At 40.8% G+C, this 18,481-nt stretch overlaps 1 protein-coding gene across 8 annotated transcripts in view; it reads left to right on the forward strand.

The window, feature by feature from the left end:
* The window catches only part of CFAP20DC (CFAP20 domain containing), a 271,330-nt gene that overhangs the window by 92,497 nt on the left and 160,352 nt on the right, over positions 1-18,481 (forward strand). For all 8 annotated transcript variants that reach the window (XM_084840501.1, XM_084840499.1, XM_084840500.1 and 5 more), the window contains 2 exons: positions 635-791; positions 8,794-8,934. In XM_084840501.1, the coding sequence (XP_084696627.1) occupies positions 635-791; positions 8,794-8,934 (298 nt within the window). The remainder of the gene's footprint in view (positions 1-634; positions 792-8,793; positions 8,935-18,481) is intronic.

The following is an 18,481-nucleotide window of genomic DNA, read 5'->3' on the forward strand; positions in this document are numbered from 1 at the left end:
AACTGTTCCTGTTTATACACAGTGCTCAGTTAATTACTCAGACCAGCTTCCCTGGTAGCTTTGAAATACCTTCATACTTTTACAGCTTTTCTATGTTGCTATGGCAGAGCTGTCTAGAGCCCTCAGGTGGTATGTGGCTCACCAGCCATGTAGTGTAGCCTTCCAAGTGCTTGATACACTTCCAGTTTTGCTGTTTACCAGGGATTACAAATACAGAATTAATCTGCTTACTTAAGCATGGGACTTGACTAGGTTGCTACATGTGTCATGGGAGCAGTAAGTTTGACAGGCTGATCTAAATCCTCCTATGTACAGAACTTTGATAGATTGGTCCTGAATTCGTAGTTTCCAGTTGCCATTTTTATTGCAGTCAGCGATTTCTTTCTGTTAATCTAATATGCTATCACTTGAAACAAATTTGGTGGAGAGGGATGTCTAAAGGTGAGACACTTCAAAGAAAGTCAAATGAGATCTCACATGGCTAACAAAATTCTTTGATGTGGTGGAAGTGTAAATTCCTAGGGGCAGCTGTGAGGGTTGCATATTGTTTAATGCCAAACTTAATACTGGCTTCTTCTGCCGATTTAGGAAATTCTGCAAAGAGGTCACTAAACCTGTTTTAATCTTTTCCTAGTGGTGTAATCTGTGCATCGACTTGGTGGCGTTCACCAGCGAGATATTCAAAGGAGCTGTTTTTCAGTCCTTGGATGGCATTATTATTTCTGCTAACTGTAAACTGCGAAAGATCTTCACACTGAAGTCAAAGCCCCTAGACACAGCTGATGAAGATGGTGTGTTTGCTTGGACCTCCTGGAACTCCATTGGATTACTGTTGTGCTGTACAATTCCAGGCTTGCCCATCAAGCTTCTATGATTAATTATTTGAGCTTTTAAATGATTTCATTGTGATTAATGTGAACACAGGTCATGCACACCTCTGGCTCATGGGCTGTCAATGACATTAGCGAAGTGTGGTTACAATGTAGGTAGGCACTTACTTTTTTATAAAGCACCACCTTCATTAAAACCGCATTGTGGAAAAGGTCCCATCTTTAAATTAGCATACAAAACTGCTAATAATCTTCTGGTAAGCTACCTTCAGGTAAGTATTTCATTAAGCAATTTGAAAGAGAGCTTGTTATCTAATTATCAGAAGGCTCTTCTGCTGAGAGATGTCATTGTCTCAAGGTGGCTTCTAAAGGGAAAACCTGCCACACTACCCACATAAAATGCAGCCTTTACTGGGAACTGGACATCTGAAGAAGGAAAACTATAGAGTTGATGATGGACTGCACATAACGTGATTCCCAATGTTGTTACAATGTACTGGGGGGGAGGGGAATCCTACTGCTCATTAATCATATATTACCTTTTGAATTCTGCACTGTCACCATGTCTTAACAACAGAAGTATGTGGGTTGGATCCAGTTGGGTCATGGTTGGTTTCATGCACACCCAGCCCCGCTGGCCTCATTCCATGTTCAGCCCTGATGTAACAATTCTGGGGGCAAGCCCCAAAATGAGCACAAAGTTCCCAATTGGGTCCAGCCCTCAGTTTTCTCTGAAACTCTGCTCTACAGCACCTGGGCTAAATTTCATCCAGTCAAATGATGCTGCTGCACGCCACCCCCACTGTTTACTACTCAGCCTCTTAGCTTCCTCTACAGAAGGAAGCAGGAGGAGGCTGTTGGCAGGAAACCATTCAGAAGCTTCGAATTTTGCATTTCCTCTATCCTGCTTATTTGTCTAAACTTTGGATCATCTTGCTTTACTTCCTGTGCCCTTTTTGATCTTGTTCTTTTTATTTCAATCATCTGAAGCTATTCATGATAGCTCTCTGCTTCTGGAATACAGTTTTAGATTGCATAGGCTCATCTGTGGGAGACAGCCAGGTGGATGTCTCTATCATTTGAGGCAAGAGTTTGGAATAGAAGGCCTTTCTTTCGTTCTAACTCTCTGATCCTATATCTTTGCCTGCTTATACCTAGTCCTGTCACCTCCCTACCCCAATAGGGAATTTGAGTTTCAAAAATGTTTTCTACAAGCCTATTCCCACTATAGACATATTGGTCCTGTCTGTAGAAATGGCATATACAAGTGAATGTGACAGTTTGATTTGAGCTTGGGCTTGGTGAACCAAGCAATTTTTTGAAAGATCAGGAAAAAAAACCCTCAGTTTTTCAAGCCCAATTCGAATTCAGAAACCACTGCTGATGTGGATAATGAGGTTCCCAGATGCCCCCCGCCCCAGTAAACTCCAGGCACTGTTCCTGTTGTCTCCTTCCCTCTTTACTTACCTGACATGGTGGGAGCTATAGCACTAACAACAACAAAGAGGCCTAAGAGAAATCTGGAAGCCTAAGAGGCTTTTGACCCCCCCCCCCCGACATGCACACGGAAAGTTAGCATTCCAGCAACCAGGGATCCTCGGGAGATGTAGAAAACTTCATCTTCCGGGGCCCATGGGATCTAGAACACTAACATTCGAGGCAAAATGATGAGGGAAAGAAGCCCCTCAAGTCCTCAGATCTCCCTTGCTGCTGCTGCTGCTGCTATTGTTTCTGCTGCAGTCATTTCCAGGCCAGATAAATGGAAAGGAGGTGGAGAACACCATAGCATTGCAAGCTGGACAGATTTGTATTCCAGACTGCCACCTCCCCCAAAGTTTGGAGGCATCATTAGTTCAAATATATAAGCACTTCTAAGGTGAAGGAGAATCCTTCTAGTGTAGGAGGACAGAAATGTATGACCTCTGTGGGGAGGCCATCTTCAGTGAGCTTTTGCAAATGTTTTCGGGTTGTTGTTGTTTTTAATTAGCTTAGCTTCTCAGACGTGGCAGAATACAGCCCTGCTTACCCACAGAGAGGAGCTATCACTGACTGTGGGCATTCTTGCAGGCCATCAGTAGAAGAGGAGACAGTTTTAGATTATTGCCTGCAATTACAGTCTCCCTGGAACCTGGTTGTGAATTTTGGATGCTCCTACTCATGTGTAAATGTGTCTTGATTAAAATAGACTGCATTTTTTCAGCTGCTCTACACTCCTGGAGCTCTGATCCAAGTATATTGTTGTTGGGGTTTATTTAAAAAAAAAAAAAGATGATACCATGGAGATGGCATTTTAATTTTGTGTTTATTTTCTCCAGGTGATTTGAATTTGTAAGGCTTTGGTTTTCAAGGACTGGCATTTTGTTTAACAGAGCTCTGCCATCTGTGCAGGCAGCCTTTTGCCATCCATTACCTAGTTGATTTGTTATGTGTCAGTCTGGGAGAAAGTCTGTCATACTGAAATGTTTATTGAATGGTGTTCATAAGGGTGACAGCTGAACAGGGGGTTCTACCAGCTGAAGGCAAAAGAGAATTGGCACTGCTTTCCAGCAAACTGACATGAAGGTGGATTCTTCCTGTATGTGCTACAGGGCATAGGATCATAAAGTTGAATTGCAGTATCTCTGCTTTTAGGTTAAACAGTGAATGCCTATAAGATTACTAGTGGATCATTCCCAATTGTGATTGGGAGGAAGAGATCCTTTCCCCTTTGAGATCCCGATAGCTAATATGTATGTTTTATGTTGCATTTCAAGGCAGTCAAAATTTAATTTATTTAAAACATTTCACCCTGTCTCCACAGCTTCAACATGCTTGCATAAAATTAGATTCAAATATTTCAATACATTACAGTGAAAACTCCACAGAATTTAAGCAGACTAATAATCCAAGATGCATACAGTTAAAAACAGCAGAAGATAATCAGCTGCCTAAGTCCTTCCAAATGAGAGAGGCAGAACAACCCTATTGGTTCTCAGGGAAGTCATTCCATAGCCTTGAGGCAATTGAAGCAAAGGCCCTGCCCCTTCTAACAGTTGACCTTAGCTTATACAGTGAAACATGAGAAGCAGGGCCCAATCCGTAGAATGAAGGTTGTCCGTCTATATTGGGAGATACATCTCAAGCTAGCCATCTTCCAAGAATTATAAGGGTGTATATGTTTCTGTCTGAGTGAGAGAGTGCTACAACAAAGGGAAGTCCTGCTTCACCAGCCTTTTGAATTCTTTTAGCATGTCAGTATGCATGTGAATAGAAATTATGTGGTGTAGCCATTAAATACTTGGATTTCCAAAAGGTGTTTGATTAAAAAAAATACCTCAAAACCAAAAGCTCTTGAGTAAACTTAGCATTCTTAGGACAAGAGGACAGCTCCTCTTATGGATTATTAAACAACAGGAAGCAGAGAGTAGGGGTAAATAGGCAATTCTCACAGTGGTGTGAGATAAGTAGGTTTTCCAAAGGATCTGTATTGGAGCCAGTGCTATTTAACTTATAAATGATTTGGAGTTAATGGCGAGCAGTGAGGTGGTCAGATTTGTGAATGACACTAAATTATTTGGAGTGGTGAAAAGCAAACATACTGTGAAGACCTCTAACAGGATCTCTGGAAAACTGGTTGAATGGGCAACAAAATGGCAAATGTAAATAAGCATAATGTGATGCACATTGGAGCAAAGAATGCAGATCACATATGGGGGCTGAAATGGCAGTGGCTAACAACAAATAGATTTTGGGGTCACCTCACAACGAACATCAACTCGTTGTGTCACAACTGTGAAAAAGCCAAACACCTTGTTAGGGATTATTATGAAAGGGATTAAAAATAAAATATTCTACAGATACTTCACGGGGTCACATATGGAATACTGTATATAGTTCTGGTTGCCCCATCTAAGAAAAATGGAAAAGGGCAACCAAAATGAAAAGGATATTGGAATATCTTCCATATGTTGGAACTTGACTTCCCTTAGGAGAGGCACAAGTCTCAGTAAAACCTTTTATTGCAGTAATTCCAGTAATTAGCTATAAGCCTTTACCATCCCAATAAAGATCCACAGTTAACAGATTATAACAGAGTTCTCTGACAAGAATCAGTTCATGGGTTTCACAACAAAAAGACCCAACCAGCCTGGGTTCAGCACACAGAATAAATCCCAATAAGTTCACAACTCCAGTGAAAGCAGAAAGCTTTCTAGGTTACTAATACGTTGTTTCCAGCAAAGTCTACCGCTGGCTCCTCTGGTTTAAATACAGGGGAGTGGCCACTACAGATCTATATTGGACATTTAATCCTGTAAGGGAAACCTGGCTCTCAGGCAGTTGCTGCACGTCACGAGACACGTCTGACCTGCCCTCTGCTGACAACGCCACAAAGGAGACACCCCTGAAACTCCCTCTTCCACGGAGACCTCATGCTGCTGCCTTTCTTTCATGGAAGACATCCCTGGTTGGGAAGCAGGGGCCTCCATCAAGGTCAGGTCTCCCAGCTGGAAGATAGGCTGTATCAGTGCCCTGCATCTCACCCCCTTCTGGCTCATAAGCCAGTGGGAGGCCTGGTACAACTGAGTTTTCAAGCGCCTGGCTTCCCATGGCTGGGCCTGATCACTACAGCTTTCCTGTCTGACTCAGAATCAGTGTCTCAGGCTATAGCTTCCCCTGGATTGGGGCAAGGTTCACACCATATGAGGAAAGGCTAAAACACTGAGGCTGTTTAGGTTAGAACAGAGACAGCTAAGGGAAGATATGATCAAGGTTTATGCAATTATGCATGGAGTAGAGAACATGCATAGAGAGTTTTTATCCTCTAATAATACTAGAATTTGGGGTAATCCAATAAAACTGAACAGGAGGAAGTACTTCATACCTAATTAATTTATGCAATACATTGCCACAGAATAGTAATAATGGCTGCTAGCTTGGATAGCTTTAAAAGGTGATTAGTCAATTTCCTTGAGGATGGATCTGTCAATGATTATCAGTCATGATGTTTATATGGACCATTCATGTTTAAATGCAGTCTGCTTCTGAACAAAAAGCATCTGCGTGGGAGGGCTTTTGCCTTCATGACCTGGTTGTGGACTTCCTAGAAGCATCTGGTTGATCACTGTGAGAAACAGATTGCTGGATTCCATGGACCGTGGATCTGATCCAACAGGACTCCTCTCATATTCTTATCACATTTGTGGTTATACATTTTTAATTCCAAAGTTTACCTGAGCTGTTGCATACCTATTGAGCATAATAGGCTTCTTTTAACATCTGGGATCAGTTACCATAACCCTACTAACCCTGATTTAATCTAATCAAAGACATAGCTGGGAACATTTCCTGCTCTTGCTCAGATTCCATGTTTCAGTGGCATTTGTGCAAGAGTATTTCCCACTGAACTGTGGCAATACTACCTGGATAGTGATCAGAGTTTCTCAACAGCTGGTGTAGGGTTCCAGACCCCCAAGTAGGGTTTGATCACATTTCTCTCTCCCTTTCTTCCCCCAAAGGCCTAAGCTCTAGAGGGGTGGATCCTCCTTTTTGCTATGTTTCAATAAAGAGGAGGTACAGGAGCTATGGGGGAGTTCTCCTTGACCTTTACCTGCCATACCTTAAATGAAACCTCTCACTCCTTTCTTTCAACTCCTCTGAGACATACCGATTCTGACAGCCTGAGAGTTGCATTTCGATTGCCACTCACCTTTTTCTGAAACAATGGTTACCTCTTTAGGTGCAGCTTCACCCTTGAGGGCTAGTCAGGACTGAACTCTGAACAGATAAAAACTTTTGCCAGGAAATGCAGTTATTAAGAAGTGAACTCTCATTCTTTGAGTAGACATGGGAAATATTTCTGTAAGGAACAGTGTTGATAAATTCATATGCGTGTGGTCTTCATGTGACAATGTTGCTTAACTAGAGAGTTATGCCTCCATTTACTCAGCTGACCCAGTCGTGATACTCCCTGAGTATTTGTACAGAAGGGAAAGTGTGGGGAAAAGCACAATTGTGGCTGGGCCTTTTTACAAAAGGAGTGAACAAAAATCGGTCTCATTTGTGAAACAATGCAGGCTAATTATCTTGCACTGAAGTTGGAAACTTTCTATTCATTCCATTCAGGATTAGAGCAGTGAGGCTGAGCCTTTGGGTGATCCATGGAATTGGGAATCAGGTGGATAAGTAGATTTCTTTCTGCAAAGCTCTTCAGATATTTCTCTGGAGGCTGAGCTGTATTCTCACATTTTGTTTCAACTTTTTCATTTCTTATTAAACTAGGAAGTTGATATGCCTTCTGATATGAAATGATTGGCATCCTCAGCCAGTGCTCCTCTTGGCCTCTTGCATCCTTTCTCCAGTTGGGAGTTTACTTTGTTTTTTTCTAGTGCTGTGGCTGATTATGTAGAACAGTATCATCAAACAGAATTCTGTTTTTTGCAATAGTTTTCTTCTTCACTACTGATACCAACACTGCTCTGGGATCTGGCCTTGTCAAATAACGCGCATGTCTGGGAGGCTATCTTTGCAGTATCAGCACAAAAAAATCAATATATGTGTTAAAAATAATAACAAATTATGGTGTTTAATTTTTTTAGATTACATGAAATGAGCAAAGGACAAAAGGCCTGTACTCACATTACTATTATTATTATTAGTGCCTGCCTTTTTCCCAGTACTGGGATTCAAAGTGGCTTTACAAGAATAAAAACTTGTACAGTTAAAACTGATGTTGGATTGATGCTGGCACGGAGAGGAACTGCAGTGGGTACTCCTCATATTACTGAGTGGCATAAGAGCAGCTCAGAGTGATACAAGAACAGGGCCAAAGTCTCCCCACTTGTTTGAGATGTTATTGTGCTCTCTCAAATGGAATGACCTCATGAGGTTACTTTGAAACTGAATCCCATGCACAGCGTGGCTAGATTAGATACTTCAGAGGAATCTCTATGATCTAAATTGTGAGATCAGCTAATTGCGAAGTGTATTTTAATTGCAAAATCCCTCCGCTCTGAAATCAAATTAATTCTTATCCCCACACATAAATTATTTTAACAGTAAATTAACAGCAATCATGCATATACAGTTATGCTTCCTAGAAAAGATATAACAGCTGGTGATTAGTTATAGATTTATTGGGCCGGAAGATCATTGGCTTGTCCAATACCACCCACCCAACCCCTACTCTAAGGAGATAAAACTTCCATGAAGAGGTTATTGGAGTAGATAAACCTACAGCTTTTGGGGGATCATTGTATGGTACATGTCCAGGTACCACTTTGGTACCATTATGCTCTCCTTACATAGGACTACTTTTCCTTTAGCCTTGAACACTCTCCCCGCCCCAATCCACATGTCACTCTTCAATGCATGACTGAGTGAAACAGGTGTTTGCTAAGATGTTTTCCTAAGGGAACATCAGTTATTTGAGGTGAGCCTCATTGTTTTAAAAAGTAGTTATGGTCCAACATTTTCTTAAATTGGCAAGAAAGGGTTAGGGTTGGGACATTGTGGTGCTATTCAATATGTTTCTGGGATATGGGAAGCTCTGGCACGTTACTTACCAACTGAATCGTCTTGTCCAGATAAGGTAATAAAGATCACTAGTACTGCTAACTCCTAATTTAGAAATAATGAGTCGTATCCAGAAAAAATCATGACATTGAGTTAAGAATTGAAAGGTTCTGAAATTGAACAGATGTATGAGCTTCTTTTTATTTGCTTTCTTGTTCTTGAGCCTTGAATGTGCCAAGTGCCACAAGATTTTTCATTTTGTAACCATGAGGGCTAGAAGCTTTTAAAATACGGATTATGAATTTCACAGTGTATACTGAAGAAGCCTGTGGGGTTGTGGCAATTGCCATGTGGGCTGCATTGCACCCTTGTTAGTTTCAGCTGTTTTGTGTTGTTTGTTCAGGTAGTTAGTATAGAAAAGCGATGCCTTTGCCATTTTTTACTCAACCTTGTACTGATCTTCCATTCACAGCTGATGGGCAAACAGATACGATTCCTCGAGCCTGTCAGTTAAATTCAGATGTGCCACAAGTCACACAGCTGCTGAATATGAACAAGCTGCGCCCAGCAGAACAAAAATCTGACAGTCGGCCCTTAACCTCACCAGAATTAGGTAGGCTGTAAGATTCATTTATGCTTACTAAATACTGTGCTTGCCTGATAACAACATCAAAAGTGCTTTTCGGGCTCATGCTCTCTGCTCAAGAGACATTATCTTATAGTGACCTATATATCAGTCTGTTATTAGAATCTGGTATAAGCAATCTAAAGGAATTCACTCAAGGGCTAGTTGATGTGTTCTGTGTTCCCTTCTGAATAAGGGAGTGGATAGAACTGCCTTGAGTGCCATTTTTTGGTAGAAAGGTGGGGTACAAATCAAATTAATAAATAATAAATAATAACCAATATACTGCCACTGAACTTACAAAATTGTCTCTGAGTGCAGCGCTTTCCTTTTTCCAGCCATTAACTTACATAGGAGAAAGTAAAGGGGTGTGCTTGTGGACACTGGAGGAGGGGTAGGGAGCTAAATCCTCTTTCTGCCCTGTGAACTTCAGTGCTGGTGATAGGATACTGGTTTTGTCCCTGTTCCGGCTAGCTGATTCTCAGGTAACACACACCTACTTTGTACAACAGAACTCAGTGGAAGCCTTTGACAACCCAATCAGTTCCTGGCTGCAGAGCCCCCACCACTGCCCCCACCATCACCTTAGATTACATTTCTTGGTCAGGTTAGAGCACCCTTCCCCAGCCTGGTGCCCTCCAGCTGTTTTGGACTACAACTACCAGGATGCCTGGCCATTGGCCAAGCTGGCTGGGGTTGATAGGAGCTGAAGTCCAAAACATCTGGACAGCACCAAGCTGGGAAAGGCTGGGCTAGGGTGTGAGTAAACATTGGGAACTGGCTTTTTTAGATAGATGGATAGCAAACCTAAGCACCTGTAGATACCTAACCAATAAAATATACCCCATAAAACAAGATCTCGTAGTATTTTCATAAGATGCTGGTTTGGCTAGTCTGTAGGAGAGAGGGCACTGTGTAAATGTGCCTCTCTGGATGCCTTTCTTATATTTATTGTTCTCAGTGATGGCAAGGTGGGATATTGTAATGATGTATCTATAAGGCAAGTTTGAAAAAGTAAGCAATTGATGGTGGGGGAAGGGGGGCAGTATAGAGAATTGCTGTTGGGCTGGTTTGGAGAAGCAAGCATCAAGTACAGGATAACGTCCTTTGTGGTTTAAATTTGCCATTTGAATGTGCCCTTTTGAGAAGATATAGTCACTTCCATAGCCTCTAAGCCACATAGCAAATGTTGCTTAAAGCTTCCATTTAAGGAAAGAAATACTTGCAAAGATGTTGTCTTCTTTCAAGACAAGATATGTTAATATCTTGCTCCAAAAGAAGCCCATTTCCTATTTAAATTCCTTAATGAGAAAAGGTCTTTATTAATATGAACTGCAACAAAATAAGAAAGGTGAATAATTTAATTTAGAATACTGTGGCACTACTTCTGTGCCTAATATAATGAAAACAAAAAAGGTAATAGAGTTCATTTAATTTTGGATAACCACTTAGGGGTATAATTATTCTTTATTTTTATTTCATCCTCTGTATGACAGCCTGTTCGGCTTTAATTTTACAAGACATTTAATTATATGTTTGAATAAAAATTCAAGACTACATCCAAGAATTTCAGTGTATTTTATTTTAAAGTTCAAGGACATCATGATGCATGACATAAAATGTAGGGGAGGGGGCAAGGATGGGCATGGGTGCATTGGGGTGGATGAATTGAGAACTTTTAATGACACTATTAATATTTTTATGAATAACATAAAAACTACCTTTGCTGATTATTCAAATTAAATATGCCCTTTATTAAGTGACTATGCATTATTATGAGCCCATACAATCATGAGAGCATGAGATAAATCCCATTTCATAAACATGCATACAACATCACAATAAGATATCATCAACCCTAATGGTCTAGGTAGTAGCTAATCACTCAGATTAGATGTTCATATAAATGCAAGTGCTCCTTATATAAGACTACACTAATGTGCTACTTGAAGGACATGGGGTGAATTTAGCCAACCATCAAGGCTAGATTAGCCATGATGTTGACAGAGCTATAGGCCTAAATAGCTCCACCACTTGTATGGACCTAGAAGATTGGCTGTTGATCACCTGAATCATCCCCCTGAAGACAATGTGGACACTCTGAATGGACCTACACGTCAGCCCCTATGGCCATGTTTTCCTGTCAAATGGGTACTGTTACATTCTGACAGGAAAATCAGCCATTTATTGAGGTCCTCCCACATCCCTTTGACCTTTTTGATGTTGTGGGGTGCCCAAGGCACTCTCACTATTGCTCTGACTCGCTCTGCACAAAATGTGTGCAATAACCCAGCCCACAAAATTCAAGTGGCCTAACAGGACCTGCTGAGGATGCACGTCTTTCTGGTTAACATGCATAATATCAACTGCAGTAATGTTGCGGTCATGTCCCATGGTATAGTTGAAATCTCCTCAGCCCAAGTTAATTCAATGCTTGTTGGCAGGCCTTTCTGTTTTCTCCTACATGAAGGGTACCCCCAACTCCTTTGCAATGTGTTCAGTGGCTCTTAGCAAAAGCTAATCATTGTTTGTACATAACAGCAATGAACAAGGTGCACCAATTGGTCCCTTTTTAAAATCTCACTGGGGCTGGACATGTCACCCCTAGTCATGCTACCCTTTCTCCATTGCCCAAGCATAGGAGCAGCCCATATTTTTCATCTACATACATATACTTTATGGAAAGTCTGGGCTATTGTACCCAGTCAGTGTAATACTGAAACAGTCTCCAATCAAGCATTGTTCTCTTCTGGGAATTTTCTTTGGATCCTATCCTCTTCATCAGTCATTAATTTTGAAGGGGAGCCAAAGTTTGAATGTGATCTTGATTTTGGTGATTACAGATAGAAGGTAATTGGATAACAGACTTGCATTTTCATGATTTCATCTGAGTAATTTCAGTGCCACTACAGAGGCAATGAATGTAAATTCTGCTTGCCAAGATCTCTTCAGCTTAAGGGGTGGGTTGGGAAGAAGGTGGATAAGAGGAGACAATCTAAGTATATATTATTGAGAGCTATTTCAAATAACGAGTATGTAACAGACATTTACACTTTCATATAATACCTATATTAGACATGGGTGCATCTAAAGAGCATCTGTATGCAAGGCTTAAAATTACTGTCCTTTGTGTATCTGTACAATCTCCCATCTGGTTTGGATATATGCGGGAAGCTGGTATGTTTCAGTCCAAAACTTTGAAGTTTGCCAAGCAACAGCTTAATATGCCAATAATACAACAAAATCCTAGAGATAATGGAGAGGTGCCAGTCAGCAGAGCCAGGTTCAAGGGTCTTTTTTCTGATGGCAAGGATCTCTTCAGTATACAAATGGGCAAAGCCCTCAAGAAGCTTATGGACATTATGTCCATGGCCAGAGATTCTGGATGCTGGTTCATACATATATGTACATAACTTGATTCTCTGCACTTGATGGCTGGCAGCTGAATGTGTGAAATCATATTGGTGATATACATTTTAGTTGATTTTAAAGTTCTATGTGTAGTGCTAGATCTGTGATGGCCTGTTCACATGTGCAAGTCAACCACTTAATTCACCATTCTTTAAGTAATTAACATGTACATATCAACCAGTCCTATCTATGGCAGCATTAACAAGGAGAATAATCATCAGTAGCTGTAATACTCAACTCAACATATAACCTCCCCTTTCATATTAGATAGCTGTTATTGTGAAACAATTATATGTAATGATTTTTTGGTTTATTTATCTATTATTACAATTATTTATAATCTGCCTTCCAAGATACAGATCTTTCCAAAGCGGCTTAGACGTAACAAAGTATATTAAAACCACAATAAACAATATCATATATAAACTCATCAGGGTCCTTCCCAGAGGGCAGCTGGTGGCAGATGGCCCTGTGGTGGGGAGGAAGCAATTTTATCTTAAATAATTTTTTTAATGCATTTTTATTCCAACCGTCCTCCAATCTTGCCCATCTTCATTGCTTTAACTAATAATGAAACAAACCAGAGTACAAGGCCCTTTCCTGCCTTAAAACAGCCACAAATCCTGGGAGGAAACATCTGGCAAGGTGCATTGCTCGTCCACACACACACATCAGCCTCCTTTACAAAGAGGTTTTCTATTCTCTCCCTCCTCCTCATGCATTTGCTAGACTGAAAGTTCCTAATTCATCGTGTACAACTAATTTCCCCAAATTACAAATATAATTATATGCTGTTGAAGAGCAATTCAGTGTTTTGAATGCTTTCAACAAAATTAATAAAACCAGCATGTATCCAGTTAATCATTACGTGTGTAATTTGACTAAAATTTTTACGCTGTTAATTCCTTCAATTCCCAGCCCAGATTAAGTACTGACTTAGTCAGTGTAGGACTGTAGGAAGTAATTTTTTTTTCATTAATGGGACCATGGTTTAATTGAACACAAAATCAAGTCTGGTTGCTCAAATTGAGCAGTTCAACTTGCTAATGACAAGATGTAGTGGTCCACTAAACACAAATCAAAACTGGTAATTTACTTAAAAATTAGCACTCTCTTTGCCTGAGTGCTTTTGTTTCCATAGCAGCAATATTCTTAGGCTTTGGTTGCTCCTTGCTTTTAAGTATAGGCAGGTGCATTTGTTTGGAAATTGCATTATTTCACTATGAAACACACAATACAATTGTATTGATTTGATCTGCAAATGTATGCCTCAGTCCACTCCTTTCTTAATTTCTAGTGTGAACCACCCTCCGATGACATGCTTTTGGGGGGAGATCATGCCTTTTTTGGAAAACCAAACCATCTTCGGATTGCGTGCTATATCCACATTTGCGTAGTTCACACATTATATCATTTTGCTTGTTCCTGTGAGTGAATATCCAGGGATTTCAGGGGCTGCTCCGTGTACAAAATGATACAATTTGTATCAGACATGAATCAACATGGTACACTTGCATGAAGAATAGTCATATGATAGAACCTGTTGAAGTGCTTTGCACAACAAAGCCCAGCTCATAGGTGAGCTTTCCAGTCTGGTTACTACTTGCCATAGACCAGGAATAGGCAACCTGGTACCCTCCAGATATTCTGGAATACAACTTCCATAAATTCTATCCAGCATGGCCAAGAGTCAGGGATTATGGGAGTTGTCATCCAAAACATCTGAAGCTAGAAAAAATAATATGGGATCTTACCATTGCTCAGTTAATTCTCTGCCACTATTGAGTGTCCCCGCTGTCATGTCACATACCCTGAGAGCTGTTGGAGGCCAGTGTTGGTCAACAGTGTGAAACAGAACTGCCCTTCAGTGTATTTCTTTAAAGCTACAGTCATCCATCCCCAACTTGGAATAACACATGTCTTTCACGAGGTTTGCAGATCCACAGCAGGAAGTCTTTTGATGTATCCAGTTTGGCAGAGGTAGCTAAAGCCATCACCTATTTAATTAACACTGTGATAGTCCATCTCCTATACCCTGAAGGTAAGAAGAGGAGCTTCCTGCTTAGATACCACTTCTCTGACTGGTGGTCATTTCTGCCCAGCTCACCACCCCGGCCAAATATAATAAAAATGGAATATGTTTCTTTATACCTTTGTAATTCTGTGCACTCCTTCCTTTCATCACCTGAAGATGCTGTGCGTGTTGCAACTCTCCAGGTGACCCCTGTGTTGTGAGTATTTTACCTCAAAGAGTTTTGTGTAGGTTAACAAGCTTTTAAAATTTTGTTTATTTTAAAGTACCCACACTCTGCTCTCCCTTTTTGTCTCTTACTATATTCCTTTAATAAATATCTTCTTTCAATTGGACCTGAGGTTTGAGCATGAGTTTCTGGTGATTCCAAGAAAGGCTTCTGTCCTCACCTGTCATAGGGATGGACGAAAGTCCCTTACCTGGTCCCACAGCTTGCTTCGTGGTGGGGGGGAGGCGCTTCGGTTCTCCCCCCGAAGTTCAGGCCGGGGGGGGGTGCCCCGCCTCGCCCGGCCGAAATTCAGGCCGGGAGGGGAGGCGCCCCGCCTCGCCCGGCCGAAATTCAGGCCGGGGAGAAGTGCCCCGTCTCCCTGGCCACGAAATAAAAAAGTAAATGTAAAAAAACACACACACACGTGATAGGCTACGTAACGATTTACGTAGCCTATCACGGCTGACTTTGGAAATCTAGCCGTGATAGGCTACGTAAATCATTACGTAGCCTATCACGTGTGTGGTTGTTGTTTTTTTTACATTTACTTTGTAATGGCGGCGGTGGCGGCCGGTCGGAAGACTGGCCCCCACCGAAACGCCGCCGGGACCCGCTGCCGAGAGGGACATTCAAGGGAGGTAAGTCCCATCCTGGGGGGGGCGGAGAATTTCACCACCAACTTCGGGGGACCGAATGCGTTGGCATTCGGCCTCCCCAAGATTCGTGGAGAAATTCTCCGCCATCCCTACTGTCTAGCCACCTGGCTGGCTCACCTACCTGTGTTTAGCTATTTATATCTATAGAGAAGTAAGAGGAAAGAAGGCTGCCTGCCTGCAGTGACAGGAGGTCTTAGCTGGTTGCTACCTCATCCCAAGCAGGTAACTAGCTTGCAGCTCTGGGATCCCCATTCCCCTAGTGAGAGTTAGGAGGGAAAGGGGATGGTGGTAACATCGAACTGATCACATAGATGTGTGCACAACTGCCCCACCCCACCCCCACACACACAAGGCAGTTGTGGCACAGCAAATTGTTACAGGCCCTATCCAGGGTAATCCGCATTGGCAGAGGAACTGGGCACAGGGCCTCTGAGGAAGATTTAAACAAGCAGTGCAATGGAAAGTACAATAGAAGGAAGTGGCCCTCTTGTCTACTTTAAAGTTTAGTTCATTTATATGGTGCTTCTCCACAGTAAAATGTGCCCAGAGCAGCTCACAAATAAGCATTAATTTATCAAAATATTGTACAGGGGGTGGAGGAGAGAGAGAAGCAAGTTGTTGGAACTTCTGTGGATAAATATAAGGTTATTAATACATTGAAACTCCTGTGATCCCTGTTGACTGTGATTGGATTTCCTATGTAATGTTTGTGTTGTGTTACAATATTTTAAGTGCTCAATGATTACATTCAAAACGTGATTAAAACTCAATAAAAATATTTTTGTTAAAAGAAGCAATTTGTTACAAAACATATCGATAAATTGAAATAAGACAAAAAAAATTCAATAAATGTAGAATAAATTCAATATTACAATGAAATAACAAATATAAGGCAAAATCAAAATTAGCAGACCAGCCCCCTCAAAAAGATAATCTACATTACCAATGCTGGTCTTGCTGTTCAGTAACTTAGCTTAATACAATTCAGAAGTGGTGGAGAATTCTTAGCAGGATAGATGTTTCACTGCTGGTTCTCTCGTCTCTCCTCCAAAAGAGTCCGGCAACAGTAAAAAGGAAGAGCTGAGGAGCAACAACGATGGCAAGTCTTCTTCCCCAGCTTCCTAGGTGTTCCAATTGCTAGTGCTGGTCTTGCTGTACTCCTTGCTGTATTATATATACAGTGATGTACAAGCCTGGTTTTAATTTAGTTATCTGAAAGGCAGTGTAGACTTGAAATGATGTTGAAATTAAAACTTCTGTGCTTCAAGATTCAACTTGAACCCTCATTCAGTGCTTTGAAAGACAGTCCAGTTCTTGAATCAATTTGGAGGGTGTCCGCTTCGACTCAGGTATAGAAGCCAAGTCAAGGTTTGGAAATTTGAGGCTTCATGCCTCCCATGTGATTTACTACCATGTAATTTTTTTAAAAATGGCTATCTTTTTTCCTGTTCGTCAGAAAAGAGTGCTCATCCACTTCTGTTTGTCAGACGTGGGTGCATTTTGTGGACAAAATAGCCTTTTAGGAGCAGATTATGCCTGCCACATTTCAGAAAAATAGGTGCAGTAGTGTTTATGCTACATTGCTTTATATTTTGAGTTTTTTAAGGGAACTGCTAATAATTGTTTTATTTCATGGCAGACTTGGATGAAATTTGTAGGAATAGTTTCTCGCCAATTTTCAGATGAATAACTTCAGGGATTTTTGTGCTAGAGCAACTTTGTGAGGGTGCCCCAAAAGGGACACACTTGCCACCTTATGTTCTTTGTAGACTATTCTTCTGAAAATATCAGGCAGTGTAGAGGTAATCATAAGTAAGAAATCTGCAGTGTCAGAAGGATAGGTGCAGCGGTTTATGAGGAAAGGAAATACTTAAATTCGACAGGGAGTGAATTATTCCCTCTTTCCTTTCCACATTTGCGGCGGGAGGGGGATTTGTATGAAAATATCAGAGAGGTGTCTCTGCTCAAGAAACCTGCAAAGTTTCAGAAGGATAGGGGCAACAGAGTTGTGATGATTAAAAACCAATTTAAGGTTTTTCATAGTTAAACCTGCTAGCATTGGAAGAATGGCCATCTTATGGTCCTGTCCTTGCCTGCCACCAAAGCACAATTATTGAAGAGTCCCTGGTAAAACATGCCCTATGATTAGAAGGTAGACCTATCAGTCATTTTTCCCTGCCCCCCCCCCCAGCATTTAGAGAAACAAAAGCAAAAGACTGTTTTTGAAGTCACACTGTCTGCCTTCCCAAAGCCGAATTGCGAACAAAACCTTGTGCAGGGTCCAGCTTCGGTTCTGGTCACTTCAGAGGGAAAACTGCTTCACCTCAGGAAGCACCAGAATCAGTCTGAAAGGACCCTATTCATCTTAGGCTTCAACCAAATTGGATGTACAATCCTACTTTTTGTGTTGTGGTTGCAGATTTATTTATTATTTTTAAAGTTTTATAGTAATAATATATCCTTTTCAGGTATATATCCTCCTAAAGTGGTTACATTTAGTAAAGGGAAGCCTGAAGTATGACCACAGCACACAGAAAAATTGCCACTTGACGGAAGAAATATAAAACCTAAACTTATTTGTCTAATATTTTATGTTATCTAGTCTTTCCCCAAACTTAGATTGTAATAAGATATAAATATAATAATGCTATCATTGCAAACCAAAAAAATCTATACTAATTCCTTAAAATATTACAGTAAAAACAGAACCTATAATTAAATAGCTGACCATTCTCACTATTTTAATCTAAAGAAAAAATGTCTGTTTATTTTTTAAAAGGCAATTAGACTCTGCACCCTCAGGTTTTACCATCCAAACTACAAAGGTATATCGCCCTTGGTAAAGTAGTAAAATAATTAGTGGGTGCATCCCTGACCTATGCCAAGTTCATTTTTTTAACTAGAGGAAATGCCTTGAGCTTCAGAGTCTAATCTAATATTTTTATTTAACTTTGCACTATGAATAGGAGATGAGTTCTAATGCCATTCCGTTCCTTTCAAAGTCCCCAAACTAGGACTTCCTAGAAGTGAGTGCTTTGATAAGTTTAAGGTTCGATTTAATTAGAAATTTCATCTTTTATCTTTTAAAATGTATTTTTTATGTTGTTGCTCCACTGCTAATTAAAAGTCCAAATTGCTTTTTAGTCTCTTTTAACTATACCTAGTTCAGTCTAACAGATGACTTGTACGTGTTGATGTCCCCAATTAATTGCAGTCGATTAATGTGAT

This window comes from Heloderma suspectum, chromosome 2 (assembly GCF_057233095.1).
Source record: "Heloderma suspectum isolate Gila_16-S chromosome 2, 16-S_ref, whole genome shotgun sequence".
Taxonomy (NCBI): Eukaryota; Metazoa; Chordata; class Lepidosauria; order Squamata; family Helodermatidae; genus Heloderma; species Heloderma suspectum.